The sequence below is a fragment of the Anolis sagrei genome, chromosome 2 (genome assembly GCF_037176765.1).
Source record: "Anolis sagrei isolate rAnoSag1 chromosome 2, rAnoSag1.mat, whole genome shotgun sequence".
Taxonomy (NCBI): Eukaryota; Metazoa; Chordata; class Lepidosauria; order Squamata; family Dactyloidae; genus Anolis; species Anolis sagrei.
In genome coordinates this window covers 181,363,013-181,384,798 of record NC_090022.1, presented here as the reverse complement: position 1 = coordinate 181,384,798, position 21,786 = coordinate 181,363,013, and the positions used below count along the sequence as shown (strand labels likewise).

Genomic DNA, 21,786 nt, shown 5'->3' with positions numbered 1-21,786 from the left:
TTTCTGTTATGTAACCAAGGATGAATTAATGGAACCGATGTACTCCAAACACTACTGCTAGCAACTCTTTTTCTCTCTGTGCACACCTTCTTTTTGTTACATCAAGACAGAGTCTGTACACCATGTTACAAATTAAATATGCGGCCATAACTTTAATGAAAATACAATAGTCACCAATCAGCTACATTCATAACTAAAATTCTTCTTGAAGTTGACCATTTGTTGGCAAAGTAAATCTCAGAGGAGAAAAGACCTAATGTTTTCCAGACCAGAAAAGGTTTACACAAGATATCAAGTCACAGAGGTGTGCTATATACCTGGCAAGACTTGCCACATAAATCATTTATGGGATGTGACCTACAGATTCACAGGAGGTGAGCTCACCTGCATTTATTGTGGCTACAGGATCTTCTTGCTTTTCTTTACATCAAATCAACCCATGAATTCCCCTCCCCAGAAGTTAACACATGTCTGGTGTTCTCTTCTCCCTTCCATATATGCCACAGGAAGGGGTCAATCTATCTTGGGAGAAGATAGATTGACCCCCCATGAACCCCATATCCCTTGCTGTAACTGTTGGATCAGTGAGTCCAAGTAGAGATCACAGCCCTCCAGAGAAAGATGCACATTGTCACCTCTGTGTTGAGTGATTTCAGCTTTCATAAGAACTGTGAGTTCAGAAGCCCTGCATGTCTAGCTGACCCAGAAGGCCAAATCAGACACAGACAGATAGAAGGCAAAGCCAGAGTTTTTTCTCAGTGTCCAAGGGGGATGCCAGTGGAGAAAGCACTCCACAGTACTGACATATCACAACTGTAAATACAGAGCATTTTTATTTCATTTGACAGCTATTCAAGAAACCCATGCCAGCTCCTGTTCAACTGAACAAATGTCTGGCAAGGATATGCATCCTCAGCGGCCCAGGTCTCCTTTGGATGTGATCACTAGTTGGCTCTTCATGGTAGTGGGAAATTCAATAAACTGTCATTTGAGCATTTGAAGTCAATCTGTTTAATGTTCCACCTCCAAGAGAGGCAGAATTCGAAAGGAGTGCAGTGTGATACCAGGTGATGAGTCCATGATGAGCTTTATAGTCTGGCTCTGATGAACACAATAGTTAGTCCAATGTACAAAATGGATACTTGGGGATGACGACTATTACAACAGGTAAAGATGGCTTGGGGCATGGGCGTGAGATCTTCCTCAAAGATAGCCCCGATTTTATCAATGGGAGCAGGAAACACACCTGGAGAGACCTGATGGACTTTCATTGAGCAATTTCCCCAAGCCTGGGTGGATGATAGGGGAGCTCATTTTTGCCCGCATATAGTGTACACCTCTTTTCTATGTCCAAGACAAATTGATGAAACAGCTATACTCCAAACTCTACTGTAGAAATCTGCTTTGGCTGCATACCTAATCTTCACTTCAGTCAGGCCCGTAGACAGGATTTTGTTTTGGGGGGAGCTGAGTTTGATGGGGGGGGGGGGGCTGAGTCTGAGTGAAAGAGGGTCTAGCCTAGCAAACCTTTTGTATCGTTACCCCAATACCCCCATGCATATGTGATATATGGAGCATGGTGATCAGATCATGATATGAATAAACATAACAGTTTTAATAATGTACCAGTAAGACCACCATGAGAATTTCGGGGAGCCCCCCCCCCCCCCGGCTACATTCCTGACTTCAGTAATTGCTGTACTACACTGCTGGCTTTGCATTAAAACTGCTCCAAGGCTTTCTTCTGATGTGTCACACTGTAGTGTCAGTTGTTCAGCTGCATTGTAGTAATTCAGTGTTGGAGCTATTCCTTCTTTTTCCCTTTGGTTGAAAAACCTCGTATCTCTTTATGGTTAAATCTTTCATGAAGAATCAATAAGTACCCCCACCTCAAAGCATGCATTAATTGTTTCAGTGTTTTTGGATTGGCACACACGACACTTCATATGACTTTGATTCCACTATAACTGCAAGTGCACTACTTGGGAGAGGAGTCCAAATACTCTGTAAACTACTACTCCTAGGATTCCATAACACTGAGCCATGGCAGTTAAAGTGTTGTCATGCTGAATCAATTCTACAGTGTAGATCAGGCATGGGAAAACTTTGGCCCTCCAGGAGTTTTGAACTTCAACTCCCAGAAATCCCAACCAACTTACCAGCCATTAGAAATTGTGGGAGTTGATATCCAAAACACCTGAAGGGCTGGTTTGCCCATAGCTAGTACCAGGCCCGTAGCTTCAGCCCCCCCCCCCCCCCAAATTCTCAGGGTGGTCCACAAGAAGGCCTTACTGGTACTGGGATAATGATACAAAAGGTTTGCTAGGGTAGATCCTGACCCCCCCCGCCCCCCGAATCAAAATCCTGGTTATGGGCCTGGCTAGTACAGATGCATCCTTATAGGCTTACTTACAAATTCTCCACAGCCGCTATGTTTCATGTGACATGGCTGGTCTAATTAATGAACAATTATCATAAAATAAAAATGGTGTACTTTATTTGATATACTTTCCTACAAAATAGCTATTGTCTTCTCTTTGCCTAATTGCATAGAAACTCTGCAGTGAGTCCTCCACTCTTCTGGATTCTCCTTCAAAGTCTCTGCTATTGCTGATGTTAAGTCCGATGGCTGTAAGTATTGCCACAGTTCTGCAGGAAAATAATTGACTACACAATAGTAGAATATGGTGAGGTTACTTAAAATGTGTAATTTGCATAAACAAGTATGAAAAAGTAACGCTATGATCATATCAAATGTCCTATTGCTAACACAGCTATCTTTCTATATTTTTGACTATATATTAACCCCTTACATACTCTAGGAAAACTAAGCACATGGATACTAAAATGTAACATGAGAAAAAAGCTATCAAAATATTATGTTGCTTTTATGCAAATATGGCATTGTTACTTCTAAAAACTTGTTTAGGAGAGGATGACTATGATGTTCTTGCACTGCTGGTAGCTTCAGTCGAGGAGAAACTTGGATGCTCCAGTCATATACAGTATTTCTTCCTTTAGCAACATCTGAAGATAGACTGTTCAGTTAACGTTCTCACAAGGCGGCAGGTCTGCTATGTCTGTTTTGAAGAAGGTTGCAATCATCCCGCGTTCTATTTAAAACAAATTACACATTCAGGTAAAACAGCTAATTCTCAAAGTTTGTGAATGGTTCCGTTCATAGCCAATCATAGAACGAGACACAGAGAACATTCTGTCAGTAAGAGCTTATATGGTAGAGAGAGAGAGAGCTCACACACAGAGAGTATCAACCCATTGAAAATACTTGATATTTCTATATATGGGTGTAATGGCATTTTATAATCTTCCAAATAAGATTGCATATGAACAAATGACTTTTTTGAATTGTATACTGTATATATCCATGTATAAATTGAGGGCAGGCTTTGGAGTCAAAGTTATGGATTTTGATCTAACCAATGCCATTTTGCAGAGACGGGAATGCGTCCATGCCATCTTAGGGGGCCAGCTGCCATCATCTCTCTCTCCATGGATTAAAACAAATCCAGAAGCAGCACCACGGCAGGGAGAGAAGGGTAAGGGTATGTGTGCGTGTCAGTGTTCCTCTTAGTTTCTAATGGGATGCACTCAGAGGCGGCCCTAGGTAATTTTCAATGATAAGCTAACAGTATGTTGCCCCCCCCCCCCAACCAATCACTGATATATATTTTCTGTTCGTCGTGGGAATTCTGTGTGCCATATTTGGTTCAATTCCATCATTGGTGGAGTTCAGAATGCTCCTTGAATAGGTGAACTATACATCCCAGTAACTACAACTTGCATATGTCAAGGTCTATTTTCGCCCAAGAGTACCTCAAGAGCGCCCCTGGGCAAAATCAACTATACTGCAAATGCTTACTTTGCGTAATGGGTTGAGCCGCCCCTGGATGCACTACACCCTTGCCTTTTGCTCCTCTACTTAAAGAAGGGAAAGGTTCCCATTTTTGATAAGAGTTAAGGGTACAGTACTCACATTGACTCACATGAGGATATAGGGCAATTTTGCCATTTGATTTTTTTTGTCAAGTGCAGTATTTCTCAACCATGACCCCTTAATACAGTTCCTTATGTTGTAGTGACCCCCAACCATAACATTATTTTTGTTGCTACTTCATAACTGTAATTTTGCTACTGTTATGAATTGTAATGTAAATATCTGATATGCAGGATGTATTTTCATTCACTGGATCAAATTTGGTACAGATACCCAATACGCCCAAATCTGAATACTGGTGGGGTTGTGGGGGGGGGGGGGGTGTGATTGTGTCATTTGGGAGTTGTAATTGCTGGGATTTATAGTTAACCTACAATCAAAGAGCATTCTGAACTCCACCAATGATGAAATTGAACGAAACGTGGCACACAGAACTCCCATGATTAACAGAAAATACTGGAAGGGTTTGGTGAGCATTGGAGTTGTAGTTTTGGAGTTGTAGTTCACCTACATCCAGAGAGCACTGTGGATACAAACAATGACGGATCTGGATAAAACTTGGCACAAATACTCAACATGCCCAAATGTGAACACCGGTGGAGCTGGGGAAAAATAGATTTGACATTGGGAGTTGTAGTTGCTGGGATTTATAGTTCACCTACAATCAAAGAGTATTCTGAACCCCACCACCAATAGAATTGGGCCAAACTTTCCATACAGAACCCCCATGATGAACAGAAAATACTGTGTAGTCTTTGGCAACCTCTCTGAAACCCCCTCATGACCCCCCCCCCCCCCCAGGCTGAGAAATGCTGGTCTAGTGTATATGAACCTTTCTCCTTCTCTATATGCATGTTCTGAACGACATTGTTTCCACAATATGAGCCCTAAAGATTTAAAAGGAGTGATTGGGATATATGAAATAGAATATCACAGAATATTCCGGAAAAAATACACTACTTTGACACGGAACCTCCATATTCTCATGCTAGCTTCAGCAAAATTACACTCCAGGCTTATTCCAAGTTGATCAGAAAACATGCATCTAGAAGACTTTGCCACATGTCATAATGTTATCATTACAATTCTTAGATAAATGAGCTGAATGTTAATGGGAATGAATCCATCTCACATGTTTCATTTATAACAGAAGAGTATCTTGGTCGTACCTTTGAAACAGGCAGGAACTGTAAAATTGCCATCTACGCACTGAGCAGGTGATGTAAAACTACAGCCCTGCTCTTTATTTTTACAGAAAAACTCAATGATCTCAGCATGTTGTATTCCGCTCGTGAGATGGTCTTGCACCTTGACTTTCTGATTGTTGTAAAGCACAGTTGCTCTTTTGACAGGAATTGTACATGGAGCTAAGGAGAAGGGAATGTAAGCAATGTAGTTAAGACAATAAAACTTCTGTTGGTAAGAAAAATGACTCAAGAACACAGAACTGTTAAGGAAAATAGTCACATTCTTACTCAGTCTGGTTATTTTATTAATAAGGCAAGCAAAATTGTTCTGATGGAGTCTGGTACATTAAAGAAATCATCTACAGGACTCTTTTAACTAAAATTATTTCTAGTGTGTCGTCTGACTTCTCAATGGTGTTCTGCCCCTATCTTGTCTTCTATGTTCTCAAGCAGGAAACCATATGTCAAAAATTACAGCTATAGGCTTATTCCTGTCATTATTATTTATAGGAATAGATAATTATAACATAATAAATATAATATGATGACAGTATCTTATAATAATATTTTACATGCATAACATCTTTATCTTAAATGGTCCCAGTGGGGAAAAGGTTACTAAACTCACTTGAGTAACCAAGATGAGCATTGTCCAGAATTAACATCATCACCCTTGAGCTACAGACTAAAATTCTAACTATCTGAATCCATGAAGAGCTAATCCTTTGCATGCAACACACCCACACATACACTCAGATTCGGCATTGTATTTTTTTTGGAAATCCTATGCACCAGAACTTCTGATTCAACAGAGGACTGTTAAGGAGAGAAGGATAATAACTTGTGGGACATTATGTGGGTAGCAGGATTACCTCTGGAACTACTCATTGAATTATTCTGTCAGCAGGTGGATCAATACGGATCATGGCCAATGTGTATGTATGTGCATGTGTGTTGTATCAGGCATCTTCATATCTTTATTGTTTAGGTAATTATATATTGTAGTGTAGAAGGACTATCTGTATTCACTGGTTAGATTGCTTAAGCCAGTGGTTCTCAACCTGTGGGTCCCCAGGTGTTTTGGCCTACATCTCCCAGAAATCCCAGCCAGTTAACCAGCTGTTAGGATTTCTGGGAGTCGAAGGCCAAAACATCTGGGGACCCACAGGTTGAGATCCACTGTCTTAAGCCAACACAGAGATGTATATAGACCCTGCTCCCCACCCCCAAACCCCAATTATATGTACTTGTACTCAAAGTTCTGGATTTCACACTTCGACATCTTGTTTTATGATCACATAAGGTGTATTGTAAAAGTGTTAAAATCATGATAATATTTTTCAATGAAGTCTTACAGAACACCAGACACCATACCTTTGCAAGTTGGTTTTGTTGACCACTGGCCTGTCTTCTCACATCTGGATTCTACAGGTCCATCCAGCACATATGTTGGATTACAACCATAGGTCACAGTTTCTCTGTAATGATATGGTCTACGAAGAAGCAAATTTATATATCCATTTTCAATGTCTTCTGGCCGTGGACACTCCACAGCTGTGGCAGAGAGAAAGTATATTTGGAAAAAGATTAGGGATGTAGTCTCACCACCCAATTTCAGCAATTTCATATGAAGTTACTTTTATGGTTCCATTATATCATATTCTCAGATTTTTAGTTTTGTCAGGTTCTTAGTATTCTCTGTTACTATTGCTGCTGTCATCACTTTTTTCTTTCTTGTAAGACCCAAAGCGTTTCACAACATTCAAAACAATGCAAAATAGAACATGATTAAAATATAATTATATGTACAATTATTAAAACAAGTCAGTTAAAATCATACGAAACAGGGCCTCAAACAGGAATCCCCCAGCAGCACCTTCTTCTGGGTGCATCCCTCCAGGAAGAAACAGAGCCATTGTACAGAAATCCCCCCAACTCCCATCCCAATGAGGTGATGGTATAAAAAGCCACCAAGAGGTCCAGGAGACTTAACAAGGACATCCTCCCAATGTCCATTCTCTGAGTAGGTCATCCACCAAGACTGTTGCACTCTAGCCTTGTGACACCTTTTCATCCAGCACCACACCAGAGTCCAGTAGTACAAACTACAAAACTTTATTAAGAAAAGCATGTACAAAGGCAAAAAAGGGCATTTCCGAAAACTGCAGTAGAGTAGAAAATACAAAATAGCAGCAATCCAAAGATGGTAAAGTACACGAAGTCAAGAGAGCCAAAATCCACAGCAGTCATTCAAACATAAATCCATAAGTATGAAAACAGGAACTTTTTCCAAGGCAAACCCTTCAAAGAACAAAGGCAAAGACAGGAAACTTGAAGCATGAACTTGACAGCCAAGACAGGAATATCATCCTTATGGCAACATTGTCTCCTTTGAGAGGCATGAAGTAAACACCACTTAATTTAAGCCCGACCAAGAAGCCATGAGATCATGCCAAATGCACCTGGACTTCAAGGACTTCTCACGGATTCTCTCATTACATCTAATTAGTCTATTTTTCACTCTCTCCATTCTCAAACCTAATCTGGCTTCTTGGGAAAACTCCCCATCAGCCAAAGGCCATTTCACAAGGGAACTGAAATCTTCACTTCCTGTTGCCTGGGAGCAAGCACAGGAATCCCAAACAATGGCCTTCTCAGCCTGCAATTCTCTGATCACTACCAGACTCTTCACTTTGAAACCCATCAAGTCTCTCATCCTCTGAAAAATCTTCTGCCGCTTGCTGAGCCACAACAAAGGCAACCAAACCAGTCTCTGTTCCATAACCAGACCTGAAAACAGATTAAAATGGATCTAAACCAGTGTTTCTCAAATTCTGTTCCTTCAGGTGTTCTGGACTCCAGTTCCCAGAAATCCCAGACAGCTTACCATCTGTTAGGAATTTTGGGAGCTTTTTAAAGGAAAGTTTTAAACTAATGTAGATGTACTTTTATTATTACTTTTATCATTATCTCACTTTATTAATTATTAATGTTAAGACTATATATATATATATATATATATATAATCTCCAAGTGATGTTCGAGAAAAAAAATGTTTGAATTGTCAAATGCAAAATGACTATATGATACTGTATCTTTGTTGACTTTATTTGTTTTAAAGTCAACATTGTGGGAACTGAAGTTCAAAACATCTGAAGGAGCACAGTTTGAGAAACTCTGATCTAAAGAATCATTTTATCCAGAAACCTCTGGAATTGGGAGGCTGTAAAATGTAATTCACTACTCTTCCCACATCCCAAAAATATAGCATTGAAGCTCTGTGGCAGAAAATTCTAAGAATCTCACAAAAACTCCAATTCATGGATTTCACACAGTGGATCCAGTTAAAGTGATACTTAAGTATTCTGTTCAGATAATGTATTGAGGTTCAGATCCATCCCAGAATAAAAGTTGTTTGTTCTCATTCTAAAACCGATGTAGCAACTGATTCTAGGGAAATAATTGCAGTAGAAGTAGTACCAAGAAAGGATTCAGAGACATGTCTATTTGTCCTTAAAATAGCAATATTGGATTCATAATAACATTCATTAAGGTTATTACCTCTGCATTCTGGAAGTGCACTCCAGTTGCCATCAGCCTGACAGACAGCTGTTTCATTTCCAAGTAGTGCATAAGGCAATAAACATTCAAATTTGATTTCATCTTGGAAGGCTGATATGTTTCCTGGCTTAAGTCTTTGGAAAGAAAGGACTGAAAACTCAGAAACTGGTGGCGGAGGACAAATCACAGCTGGAAAATCAAAACAAACTTATTTGTACCATATAAATAGAAAACTTCCCTCCCCACAAGGCAAAGGCGGAGAATCTTAGGCTTTGGGGAGAGATCAAGTATTCTTGGCTTCCCTTGAGTGCCACTTTTCATTCTATCATTAACAGCTGACTTTCCAGGTTATCAATCACCAGAGGCAGCCCTAAGTAATTTTCAATGGTAAGCAAACAGTATTTTGGTGCCCCTCCCCCCAACCAATCATTGATATATATTTTCTGTTCGTCGTGGGAGTTCTATGTGCCATATTTGGTTCAATTCCATCATTGGTGGAGTTCAGAATGCTCTTTGATTGTAGGTGAACTATACATCCCAGTAACTACACTTGCCACACTTGCTCCCTTGCCTGGCCCGCTTTGGGTCCGGAGGCGTGCCTGAAGACCCCGGCGTGTGCACCAAAAGTCACCTCTTCTCCTGACTTTCTCCTCAGCCATTGGGACCAAGAGAGAGAGAGAGAGAGAGAGAGAGAGAGAGGTGGAGATGCCCACCTTTCCTGAAGGTAGGCACAAAAACAAAGGAGGGAGCAGAGGTGGGAGATACCTCCAGCCAGAGGGACTCTCTCTCTCTCTCTCTCGGTCCCAATTGCTGAAGAGAAAGTCAGGAGAAGAGGCGAATTTTGGTGCGCATGCTGGGGTCTTTAGACACGCCTCCGGATTGGGGAGAGGAGAGGAGGAGGGTGGAGCGCCAGGGGATCGGGAAAGGGAGCCGGTCATGGGGAAGGGATTGAACGCAGAGAACAATTGAGCGCCAGCTCTGCTCGTGCACCCGGTGGCCGGGTGGAGCAGGAACGAGAGGGGCTAGGCGAGGCTCAAGGGCCCGGCCCCTTTGGGAAGAGTATCGCCCAGCAGTGAGGCAAGAAAGCCGAGGCTCCTCCCGGACTGCTAGGGCTGTTGTGAGCTGAGGGGGTGCTCCTCAAGTGGCGGTCGAAGGGCATTTACAGAGGTGCCTCTGCACCCCTGGCAAAAAAAAGTGTTCTGCGACCGCTTACTTCGCGTAATGGACGAGCCGCCCCTGTCAATCACTCTTCTCTATGCTAAATGGTTAAAGATAGCACATCTGATCCTGGAAGCTAAGCAGGGAAACTGCCAATGAAGGCTGTGATAACCTTATGAAATTCATGGGATTTCCATAAGTCAACAAGAGACTTGAAGGAACACACATGCATACATTTTTAGTGTCCTCCTCATCCTGCTCTCTGGTTTTGCTTGCCACTAGAATTCAGCTCTTCGAACTGAATTAATGGATATTTAATATGGGCTTCCTGCTAAAAGAGACTCCTGGCTTCTTCATATGGATTGTATTATGTTATCATTATATGATTACTATGATATTATGTACATATATTTTGTTTATGTATATGACACAATGCAGGTGTCTGTAAAACATTAGAAAATATGTCATACTCAATTTCTCAAAGAGTTCCATCACTGGAAAGGACAAAATGCATTCTACAATTCTACAAATCTACAATTGATCTTGAAGGGTTTCTCCAAATTGCATTTCAGTTGCTGAATGAGTTATGTTGCCATCTTCAATGTTGCTTTTTAGACAGGTTTGAAATGCAGAAAAAAGCTTTGCACTGGTCAAATAAACATTAGTGACAAATAAGTGTAGTCATTCTCCTTCGAGTGAGATTACACTTCAATTTTCATAAAGAGAAAAGTTGAAAACTTTCCTCCCTACCATCTCAAGATTCTCCATCTGCGGTATCTCTGTGCAAGAAAGAAATCAGAGTCATCCTCAAAGCAGAGTTAAAATGCTTGAAGTACATGTGGCTATCTTTCAAGCAACATCACTGCCTCTTCATAATCCATGGTCGCCCAACTGGCTTGTTTCTATGTATGTCAACTCAAGGAAAAACCCATAGATTTAAATGGGAATTGCTTCTCAAGTCAATATGCAACACAGTGTAGTAGGTGTCTATGTGTATATTTTAAATAAACAAATGGGAAACAAATGCACTGGGCTTTTATTCCTTATGGGCAGATGTTTCTGTTTAGGGAATTGATGTGCTATTTCAGAAACAACCATTTTGTCTTATCACTTTTGTTATTCTGCCCCACACATGGCTTATCTTGTACTACTACCATGTGTATACCAAAGGTACAGCTTCAAGGGAATGAAGTATTGCCTTGCCCGTTTGGAGGTATCTCATGTGTATCCTTTGAAGGAGAGATAAATCACCTCCTTTCAAAGTCATTTATTTTTATAGTGTCTTAAACTACTTCATGTATACCAAGTTGCAGGTATTGTGTTAATACAGAAGGACCTGAAGAATGAACACAAAGGGGAGTGGCACATAACTGATGTATACAATCTTCATTTTGGCATAGTGTCTTGGCAACATGAAGCCACGTTTGTATATTATGACCCTGATAAAATTCTCTAATCCCTCCCTTATGATTTGGTTACTCCCATGCATTTTCACATACATATAAATAAATAATGTTTTATACATACGATGACATTCAGGAAGCTTTGCACTCCATTGCCCATCTGCCAGGCATTGGCTGTTTTTCTGTCCTTGTAAAATATACCTGAGAATGAAAGCATTAATACAAGAGCAGGTTTCAATACATTCTAACACTATAAGGATTTGTTCATATAGTGTAAATATTTATTTATTTACTTTATTTGTATACCACTTTTCTCAGCCCTCAGGAGACTCAAAGTGGCGATTATTATGTTCCTCCAATAGAAAACATTTGACTGAACTACCTGTTTCCCTTGTATCAGCTTTTATTGAGACATGGATTGGTTGCCAAAAATGTTCCAAACAAATCAGTGTATCTAGAGGTGCATCTACACCGTAGAATTTACACTTTGAAACCACTTTAACTGCCATGGATCAATACTATGGGGTCATGAAGTTGTAGCTTATTGCAATAGCAACACTGTTTGGCAGAGACTTGTAAAACTACAACTTCCATGAATCATAGAATCATAGAATCAAAGAGTTGGAAGAGACCTCATGGACCATCCAGTCCAACCCCCTGCCAAGAAGCAGGAATGACTCCATAGCATTGAACCATGACAGCTAAAGGGGCATCAAACTGAATTAAGACTACAGTGGACATGCACCCTGGGATTTGCTTTTTAAAATGGGGTTAGAAATACTTTTCAGAAATACTGATTTTTATTTATTTATTTAGGGGTATTTATATCCCGTCCTATCTCATCCTCCGCAGAAGGATTCAGGGCGGCTAACAACTGGCACAGCACAGCAAATTCACTATACCAATTTCACAGACCACATTCATGGACTACTATAAACCTCCCTAAAAGTAGTTAAGTGGTTAGGAATATAAGAGGAAGAGAAATTTTCTCTGTGTTGTAATTCCATCACTGTGCGACGATCACATTTTAACTATCATGTGAGAAGGCTGCAACCAAATACAGACTGAACACCCAAAACTGCAAATGTGTCTTTTGGAGAAGAACGTGGGAGAGTTATGACCTTATCACATGAGCTGCTGGAATCACCACGCATCGCAGGGAATGTGGCGTGGGGAGGATGTCCCACAAAAACAAAGATTTTGCAGTTTAATAAACTTTCCCCATGTTTTTATGATAGAAGCAATTAGGAAATTGCATTCATAACCCAGGAACAAAAATCATGTTACCATAGTGTTATTAAATATATGTGATTTAAAGATTTAAGAGTGCTCAAAATGGAGCAATGATGCTAAATCTGCCATCTGGACTATATTGTTGATCATGGGTGGGGAACCCAGGCAGTGATGACAGGGACGTTCAAACAGATACAGGTTGGATGTCAAATGGAAAAGAACTCAATGTCCCACTTTCTAAAGCGACAGAAGCGAAGAACCTGTTTTAAACACACAACTCACCCTGAATCACATGAATAATCTACAAAATTCTGATAGCTGAGGTCTGTGAAATGTATATTTCCATTCTTCAAGGGTCCAGGGTAGGGACATGTCCTTGCTGTTTGAATAGACGAAACATTTTCATTACATTTGGGTAGACAGAGAGGCAAGCAGATTATAGACAGATGTGAAACAATACCAGGGCTTTTTATTCGCAGTAAGAATCTAACACAAGCAAAATATTGTAAAACATTTCAAAATACAAACACAAAATACAAAATTTCAAATACAAACTCAAGCTTAAAATGATGAATAAAGTATCCCCATAAAAAGCTCCCTTATTGAAGTGCACACACTTACAGTCTCATCTTCATTTAAAAAAACAAAAACAAACCAGAAATGGAGGAGGTTATATCTATCCATATTGTTCATAACAAGTTTCATTTCCACAAGGATTGTGTTTTTTGTCAAACAACTGGCTCATGAAAGTCCAAGACACTCCAATATGTTTGCAGTTCAGCAGGAGTAATTGACACGCATATATTGTTGCAGGGAAAAAAAAAATCTTCTCTCTCTCCACTACTGTGTGGATTCCAGATAAATCGGAGCCCTCTGTGGCACAATGCCTTAAACCCTTGTGCTGCCAGGACTGAAAACCGACAGGTCGGAGGTTCGAATCTGGGAAGAGCTCCCTTTGTCAGCTCCAGCTCCCCATGCGGGGACATAAGAGAAGCCTCCCACAAGGATGGTAAAACATCAAAACATCCGGGCGTCCCCTGGGCAACATCCTTGCAGACAGCCAATTCTCTCACATCAGAAGCAATTGCCAGTTTCTCAAGTCGTTTCTGACACACACACACGCACACACACACAAACAACAACAAAAAGATAAATCTAAAAGAAACTGACATCATGAGGAGACAGGAAAGCCTAGAGAAGACAATGATGCTGGGGAAAGTGGAAGGCAAAAGGAAGAGGGGCCGACCAAGGGCAAGATGGATGGATGGCATCCTTGAAGTGACTGGACTGACCTTGAAGGAGCTGGGGGTGGTGACGGCCGACAGGGAGCTCTGGCGTGGGCTGGTCCATGAGGTCACGAAGAGTCGGAGACGACTGAACGAATGAACAACAACAAAAGAAACTGTTGATCCAATGGAGATGCAGATTGCATGATTCCATCCAATGAAATCCTGGGCTTTGCACATGAGATTTGGACTTGTTTACCAGGTTGCTCCTCTTGTCCTTCTGGCCAAACCCCAAACCACAAATCCTAGAATTCCACAGGATGGACCATCTATCTATCTATATAAAAATGCTCTGTGCGTAATGAGTACCTTAAACACAAAAGAATCAATGAACGAAATCACACCAAATTTGGTAACAAAACGTCTCCCAACACAAGGAGTGACCATCACTCAAAAATTATGATTTTGTCATTTGGGAGTTGTAGTTGCTGGGATTTATAGTTCACCTATAATCAAAGAGCAACGATGGAATTGAACCAAACTTGGCACACAGGACTCCCCTGACCAACAGAAAGCATTAGAAAGATTTGGTGGGCATTGATCTTGATTTTTGGAGTTGTAGTTCACCTACATCTAGAGCAGTGGTTCTCAACCTGGGGTCCCCAGATGTTTTTTGTCTACAACTCTCAGAAATCCCAGTCAGTTTACCAGCTGTTAGGATTTCTGGGAGTTGAAGGCCAAAAACATCTGAGGACCCCAGGTTGAGAACCACTGATCTAGAGAGTACTGTGGACTCAAACAATGATGGATCTGGACCAAACTTGGCACAAATACTCAATATGGCCAAATATGAACACAGATGGAGTTTGGGGGAAATAGACCTTGACATTTGGGAGTTGTAGTCACTGGGATTCACAGTTCACCTACAATCAAAGAGCATTCTGAACCCCACGAACAACAGAATCAGGGCAAACTTCCCACACAGAATCCCCATGACCAACAGAAAATACTTAAGGCCATCCAATCCAACTCCCTTCATCAGGGCAAGAAAATGTAATCAAAGTCCTCCTGACAAAGAGCCATAGATAGATAGATAGATAGATAGATAGATAGATAGGATTCACACACACACACAGATATAGTATCATAGATTTGAAAGGGACCCTTAAAGAAGGACAACGATATCTTGCATGTTCAGGGTGGGCAAACCAGACACTCTCCACATCAAAGAACAGCAAGAAATACTGTTTACCCACAAGCATAAAGAAATTACATATATTAGAAACCAACACTTTCTCATTACTTTATTTTCCAGATCAACAGACTGGGCCACAGCAATGCGTGGCAGGGGACAGCTAGTTAGAATATAATGTGGAATCGTAGGGCTATAGTTGAATAGTGTGAAAAGTCACTATAGCATTCAAAACTGTTTTAGTTGTTCTGGTTTAAGGTTATACAAGATCAGTATGTGACAGAGGTTCTTCATTATTTATATTTATATATAATGCTTGAAAACTTCCTTGGTTCCTCTTGTGAATTTGTTTATTATTTTGATTTGTTCATTGACTGGTTGATTTGTTGTTGATGCCATACGCATAAAGTCTAAAGATATTGGATATCAATATGTAAAATAAACAAATAAACAAGTAAAGAATGCAAAGACTTTCTTCAGATGGCTTCCAATAAAGAATTGGCTACTATGATGAATTCTTCCAGCAGACATCATCATAATGTACTTACGTATGCATCTCAGGGACATAGATGGCCATCTGCCAGTTAAAGGGCAGATGTATTTCCTTGAGCCTGATTGATAAACATATCCAGGCTGACAGTTGTATGTAATTTCTTCTCCAAGATTGTATTCTGCCTTGGCTGCAGTGATGGAAGCAAATGGTATTGCAGGTGGCCTGGGGCAGACTAAAAAGAGACAATGCATCTTACTGAGTCATGCATTTATTGACTTCCTACCCAATCTCATTAGAGCAGGGCTTCCCAGTCTTTGGGAGAGCGCAGACGATTGAGGAAAGAATTGGATACATCAAGCATTGGCCCTCTAGGTGTTTTGGACTCCCACAATTCCTAACAGCCAGTTGAAGTCCAAAACATCTGGAGGGCTGAAGTCTGCCCATGCCTGGGATACATCATGGACCATTGAGATCAATCATAGAATCAAAGAGTTGGAAGAGACCTCATGGGCCATCCAGTCCAACCCCCTGCCAAGAAGCAGGAATATTGCATTCAAATCACTCCTGACAGATGGCCATCCAGCCTCTGTTTAAAAGCTTCCAAAGAAGGAGCCTCCACCACACTCCGGGGCAGAGAGTTCCACTGCTGAACGGCTCTCACAGTCAGGAAGTTCTTCCTCATGTTCAGATGGAATCTCCTCTCTTGTAGTTTGAAGCCATTGTTCTGCGTCCTAGTCTCCAGTGAAGAAGAAAACAAGCTTGCTCCCTCCTCCCTGTGGCTTCCTCTCACATATTTATACATGACTATCATATCCCCTCTCAGCCTTCTCTTCTTCAGGCTAAACATGCCCAGCTCCTTAAGCCGCTCCTCATAGGGCTTGTTCTCCAGACCTTTTATCATTTTAGTCGCTCTCCTCTGGACACATTCCAGCTTGTCAATATCTCTCTTGAATTGTGGTGCCCAGAATTGGACACAATCAACTCTTCTCTCTACTGAGAAAGGCTCCAGTGCCTCCCTTCCCAACCTCATCCTTTGTCCAGCATTGTTTTAATATGTATCTTTTATAAAATACATTTTAATATGGGTATTTGTGGTATTTTAACAATGTTTATGTGCTTTGATTATTTTATAGCCTGGCTTGAGCCATGAGGAGAGGTGGGTAAGAAATAAAAAATAGAATAATAACTATAATAAAACAATAAAATAATAGTAGAACAATGTAGCTAGAGGAGTGTTAGTTCCCAAAAGCATGTCTAAATTGTACTCATTTGTGCTTTTGTATATAAGAGAACTCCTCCTTCCTAATCTATTGTCTTTCGGCAAAAAATGTTTATCTTATTTCCAAAAGTTTGCTCTTCGAACAAGCTTTTGGAAATATAGCGCAATAGATAAATACAGTATTATGAAAGAGTGAACATGGAATGGCTTAAATGATGCTAATGAAAAATGAGTTTAACTGGAAGGCATTGGTGATTATAGTTTTAATGGTTTTTATATGGATTTTTATTATGTTAAATGTTTCTAATGGTATTTATGATTGTTGTGGCATTCAAATTGCTGCCAAATTATAAGCGCCTTGAGTCACCTTTGGACTGAGAAAGGCGGGATAGAAATACTGTAAATAAATAAATAAATCTTCCTTTCAACGTATATCTCTAAAAACAGAAGAAGTTACATTTATTTTTGATAGGCTTAATAAACCCTATTTACCATTTGTAATATTGTTCTAGTACAGTCAGGCCTGTAGCCGGGGGTGTGTGTGTTAGGGGTCCACCCCCCGAAATTTTTCAGGTTAAAAAAACACCTGGTTTACTCATGAATTTTAACTGGTTAACCAAATCCCCATGCTAAGTCCATGGGATGCAAAAAATTAAGAGTCCCTCCAGAACTGCAAGCACTATCTCAAGCAAATGTTGACAATTTATTCACACTGTCATTACTTGCAGCAATAGCCGATGTAGCGAAGCAACCAAGTGGGGGGGGGGGTGTTGAATGCTCTCATTAAGGAGGCCAGACTTGGTGGAGGTAGTTGACAGGGGCGGAGCTGCAGGCTATTGAAGGCTGCTCTGCCCCCTGCTGTGCTCTTTGCTTCAGCGTGAGCTAGGAGGCAGGTTTCAACACCTCCCCTCAAATTTTCAACACCCCCCCCCCGGAGATTTTCAACCCCCCCCCCCCCAAATTTCTGGCTACGGCCCTGAATACAGTGGTTCCCAACTAGTCATCTGTGGACCACAGGTGGGGGTCTTTCAGAGAAAACCTGAACAGATGTAGCATGGCTGTTGAGGAAGGGGCCTGCGGGCATAATCAAACACACACACATATGCCAGAAGAAATAGGTATTTATATGGTTGTTAAATTCCGACAACTCATTTAGCTGTCAGAACTCTTCTGGCAGGTTGCTCCACAGTCTTGGGGTGACCGATGAAAAGGTCCTCTGGGTGTCAGTTGCCAGTCGGGTTCTGGCTGGATGAAGTAACTGCCCCCCAGAGGAGCTCAGTGTCCTAAGGGGCAGATTGTACAAGAGAAGGCGATCCTGTAAGTAACTTGGACACAAACCATGTAGGGCTATAAAGATCAAAGTCAGTACCTTGTACTTTGCCTGGAAACTAGCTGGCAGCCAGTGGAGTGATTTTAGGATAGGTGTAATATGCTCACTCCTAGATGTTCCTGTAACCAATCCGGTTGCCGTATTTTGAACCAACTGGAGTTTCCCAACTTGGTACAAAGTTAGCCCAATGTAAAGTGCATTGCAAATCCAGTATCTCAGAAGGCAGGGATACTACAGCAGCATAACTTCCTTTTTTTCAAAACTTAATAAAACCCATTGTATTAATCAGAAAAAAATTATAATGTAGGTGCATACTTAAAGTTTTGTTTTACGTAGTTTTGAAGATCAAATTAGGGAGGTGACGTCCCCCATTCTCCATTCTCCATACACTGAGTAAACCAATTTCTGGCATTTGTCATGGCTCTTGCCAGCATAGCAGGCATTATGTTGGCAGTTTCTTCCTGGATGTTGGTCATCAAATCTTGTAAGGTCCTTGGACGGTTCACATAAACACGGGATTTCAAAAAACCCCATAGAAAAAAATCACAAGGGGCCAAATCTGGAGAGGGGGGCAGCCACTCCAAATCCGCTCGAAAAGTAGGTGTCAATGGCAAAAGCATGCACCTCACTGTTCCAACACATGATAGTGACTGAACCATGTCAGGACAAACCTTTATGCTCCCACCTCTCAAACGAGACCACTAGCGCTCCGCTACGTCTTCAACCGACTGAATGGTGCACATTTTAAAAAAGGAAGTTATGCTGCTGCACCCTATAGAAGATTTCTACTGACCAAAGGGCCCTTTTAAAAATAGAATTAGAGGCCAGGAAATCAAGGGCTAGTCTCTTGAAAATGCAAGTTCCACCCAAGAATAGTCTAATGTAGGGAAAAGTCTGAAAAGCCATAAAAATTAAAATAGTCAAATATCACACCCAGACCTTTGCAAGGCAATAATGCATTTCTTTAAACATCTTTTATTTATTGTACTACTTTAAAACATTTTCCTAAAGCAATACAGAAACTAATATTGCAATGAATTTGACAACAAAATATCCAGCATTAATATTCCATAATATAAGAACTGGGAAAGAGGCACAGCAGAACCTGAGGGAAACTGCTATGACCTTACTCACTAGTAATTTATTTATTTATTTATTTATCGTGTCATCAGCAACCATTGAATTACAATTCTAACAGAGCAAAACAAACACACAGATTAAAAAGAAAAGGGAAAAAAAACACAGATTTTGCAAATTTGGTATTTGGTTAAATGTCTTTTGACTAGTATCTGGCCACTTGGAGTGCCTCTGGGGTTGCCGCAAGAAGGTCCTCCATTGTGCATGTGGCAGGGCTCAGGGTGCATTGCAGCAGGTGGTCAGTGGTTTGCTCTTCTCCGCACTCGCATGCCGAGGATTCCACCCTGTAGCCCCATTTCTTAAGATTGGCTCTGCATCTCGTGGTGCCAGAGCGCAGTCTGTTCAGCGCCTTCCAAGTCGCCCAGTCTTCTGAGTGCCCAGGGGGGAGTCTCTCATCTGGTATCACCCATGAATTGAGGTGCTGGGTTTGGGCCTGCCACTTTTGGACTCTCGCTTGCTGGGGTGTTCCAGCGAGTGTCTCTGTAGATCTAAGAAAACTATGTCTTGATTTAAGTCGTTGACGTGCTGGCTGATACCCAAACAGGGGATGGGCTGGAGATGTCTCTGCCTTGGTCCTTTCACTATTGGCTGCTACTTCCCGGCGGATGTCAGGTGGTGCAATACCGGCTAAGCAGTGTAATTTCTCCAGTGGTGTGGGGCACAGACACCCTGTGATAATGCGGCATGTCTCATTAAGAGCCACATCTACTGTTTTAGTGTGGTGAGATGTGTTCCACACTGGGCATGCATACTCAGCAGCAGAGTAGCATAGCGCAAGGGCAGAAGTCTTCACTGTGTCTGGTTGTGATCCCCAGGTTGTGCCAGTCAGCTTTCGTGTGATGTTGTTTCTAGCACCCACTTTTTGTTTGATGTTCAGGCAGTGCTCACTAGTAATGAGAAATTGGGACAAAGAAGACTGATTTTTCTCCCACCCACCACTTGCTTGCATTATTAAACTATTCCTCAATAGACTAAAGCAGGGTTCCTCAAACTGTCCCTCAAATTGTTGGAGGGCCGGATTATAATTTTTTAAAAAACATGAATTTCTATGCACACTGCACATATCTTATTTGTTGTGCAAAACACACTTTAAAACAATACAATAATTAAAATGAAAAACAATTTTAACAAATATAAACTTATTAGTATTTCAGTGGGAAGTGTGGGCCTGCTTTTGGCTGTTGAGATAGATTGTTGTTGCTGTGTGCTTTCAAGTCATTTCAAACATAGGTTGACCCTGAACAAGGGCCGGGTAAATGACCTTGGAGGGCCGTATCCGGCCCTCGGGCCATAGTTTGAGGACCCCTGGAGTAAAGATCCCATCTCATTTTGGAAGCTAGGTTGGTTAGTCCTGCTTAGTAGCTGGATGGGAGATCACTAGCAAATACCAGGCACTGCAGGCTATATTTCGGAGAAAGGAAGTGGCAAAATCACCCTGGGTATTCGTTGTCTAAGAAAGTACTATGAAATTCATGGAGTCACCCTAAAGCAAGAGATGATTTGAAGGCACACACACATTCCAGAACCATGTAAGGATGACCGAGACAGTATATCTGCAATGTTTTGTGAACATCTATAATGCCCTACCAAAAAAAAAAAAAAGTAAAATACTATTACTCAGACTTTCCTATCCATAAGTCAGAACAAGGTAATTTGAGGCTTACGGGTGAATCAGAGCCACCCACCATTATAGCTCCCACGATTCTTCAAGACAGAAATATATTCATATCAAAGCCAGCTTGGTCTCAGTTTAGATCAGAGGTGGAAACCATACAACTGTGGCTGGAGCTCGACGCCCAGCATCTCTCATCATTGGCAATGCTGGGAAGGACTGCTGTGACCTCACAACCTCTGAGGATGCCTGCCATAGATGCAGGCGAAACGTCAGGAGACAATGCTTCTGGAATATGGCCATACAGTCTGAAAAACTTACAGCAACCCAATACTTTTTTCCTCAAGTAAATTGACGGAAGAGACTTACCTGGAAGAGTAAGAGCAGTATGTGCCAGACTAAGAATCCCCAAAATGAAGAGGGCTGCAAACATGGCTGCTGAGTTACAAGCTGCCAAACTGAACCTAAACTTAGTAGGATGGTTCCTAAAATAAAAAGAGAAAGGAAAGCTAAAGATTAACTTACATTGTTTATTTTTATTGTCGTAAATAAAAGCAGCAACCCTGGGGAGAGATTCACAACGCTTCTGAGTAAACAGATTGAACAAGCAAGCAAAACATTATTCAGTTCTTTGAAGAATCTAGATATTGGTTCAGTCTAAAGGTCTACTTTTTGTTTGGGAACCTTTTGTACACTATCTCTCTTTGTAGATAGATTGCTTCATTACAAACAGTATCTATCAGAGGGGGAGAACGAAACAAACTGGTTGGTCGGGTGCTGTATTATATACAACATACCACATTGTTTCTTCTCACCAAATCTTAATACAGTATCTTATCACTTGCCTAGTATCTCTTTCTCTCAGGAGATATGTTTGAAATATAAAAGATAAAAATTGCAATACTATTCCGCACACTTTTTCACGGGGATTTTGTAACCATCTGACAGAGCTACTCAATATGTCTTGAATGACTTTGTGTTTCCTGGATGGAAACTAAGTGTATTTTGAAAAATGCTAGATGCTAAAGCAGTTCTTCAAAGATATTGGGAGTAAATAACTAGAACCATTGTAATTAATTC

The 21,786-nt window shown here is 41.0% G+C and overlaps 1 protein-coding gene across 2 annotated transcripts; it reads right to left on the bottom strand.

The window, feature by feature from the left end:
• Positions 1–2,475: 2,475 nt before the first annotated feature.
• Positions 2,476–21,218, bottom strand: LOC132767768 (beta-2-glycoprotein 1-like). 2 transcript variants are annotated; one of them, XM_060763073.2, is made up of 8 exons: positions 21,076–21,216; positions 15,464–15,640; positions 12,780–12,876; positions 11,389–11,465; positions 8,704–8,892; positions 6,517–6,696; positions 5,125–5,322; positions 2,476–3,113 (listed from the first exon to the last, which is right to left on the bottom strand). In XM_060763073.2, exons 1-8 carry the CDS (start codon positions 21,137–21,139, stop codon positions 3,043–3,045), a joined length of 1,053 nt encoding a protein of 350 aa, XP_060619056.2. In that variant the 5' UTR covers positions 21,140–21,216; the 3' UTR covers positions 2,476–3,042. The 2 variants fall into 2 exon arrangements, with proteins under 2 accessions (XP_060619056.2, XP_060619057.2); XM_060763074.2 differs by lacking the exon at positions 15,464–15,640 and having other exon boundaries at positions 21,076–21,218.
• Positions 21,219–21,786: the final 568 nt, after the last annotated feature.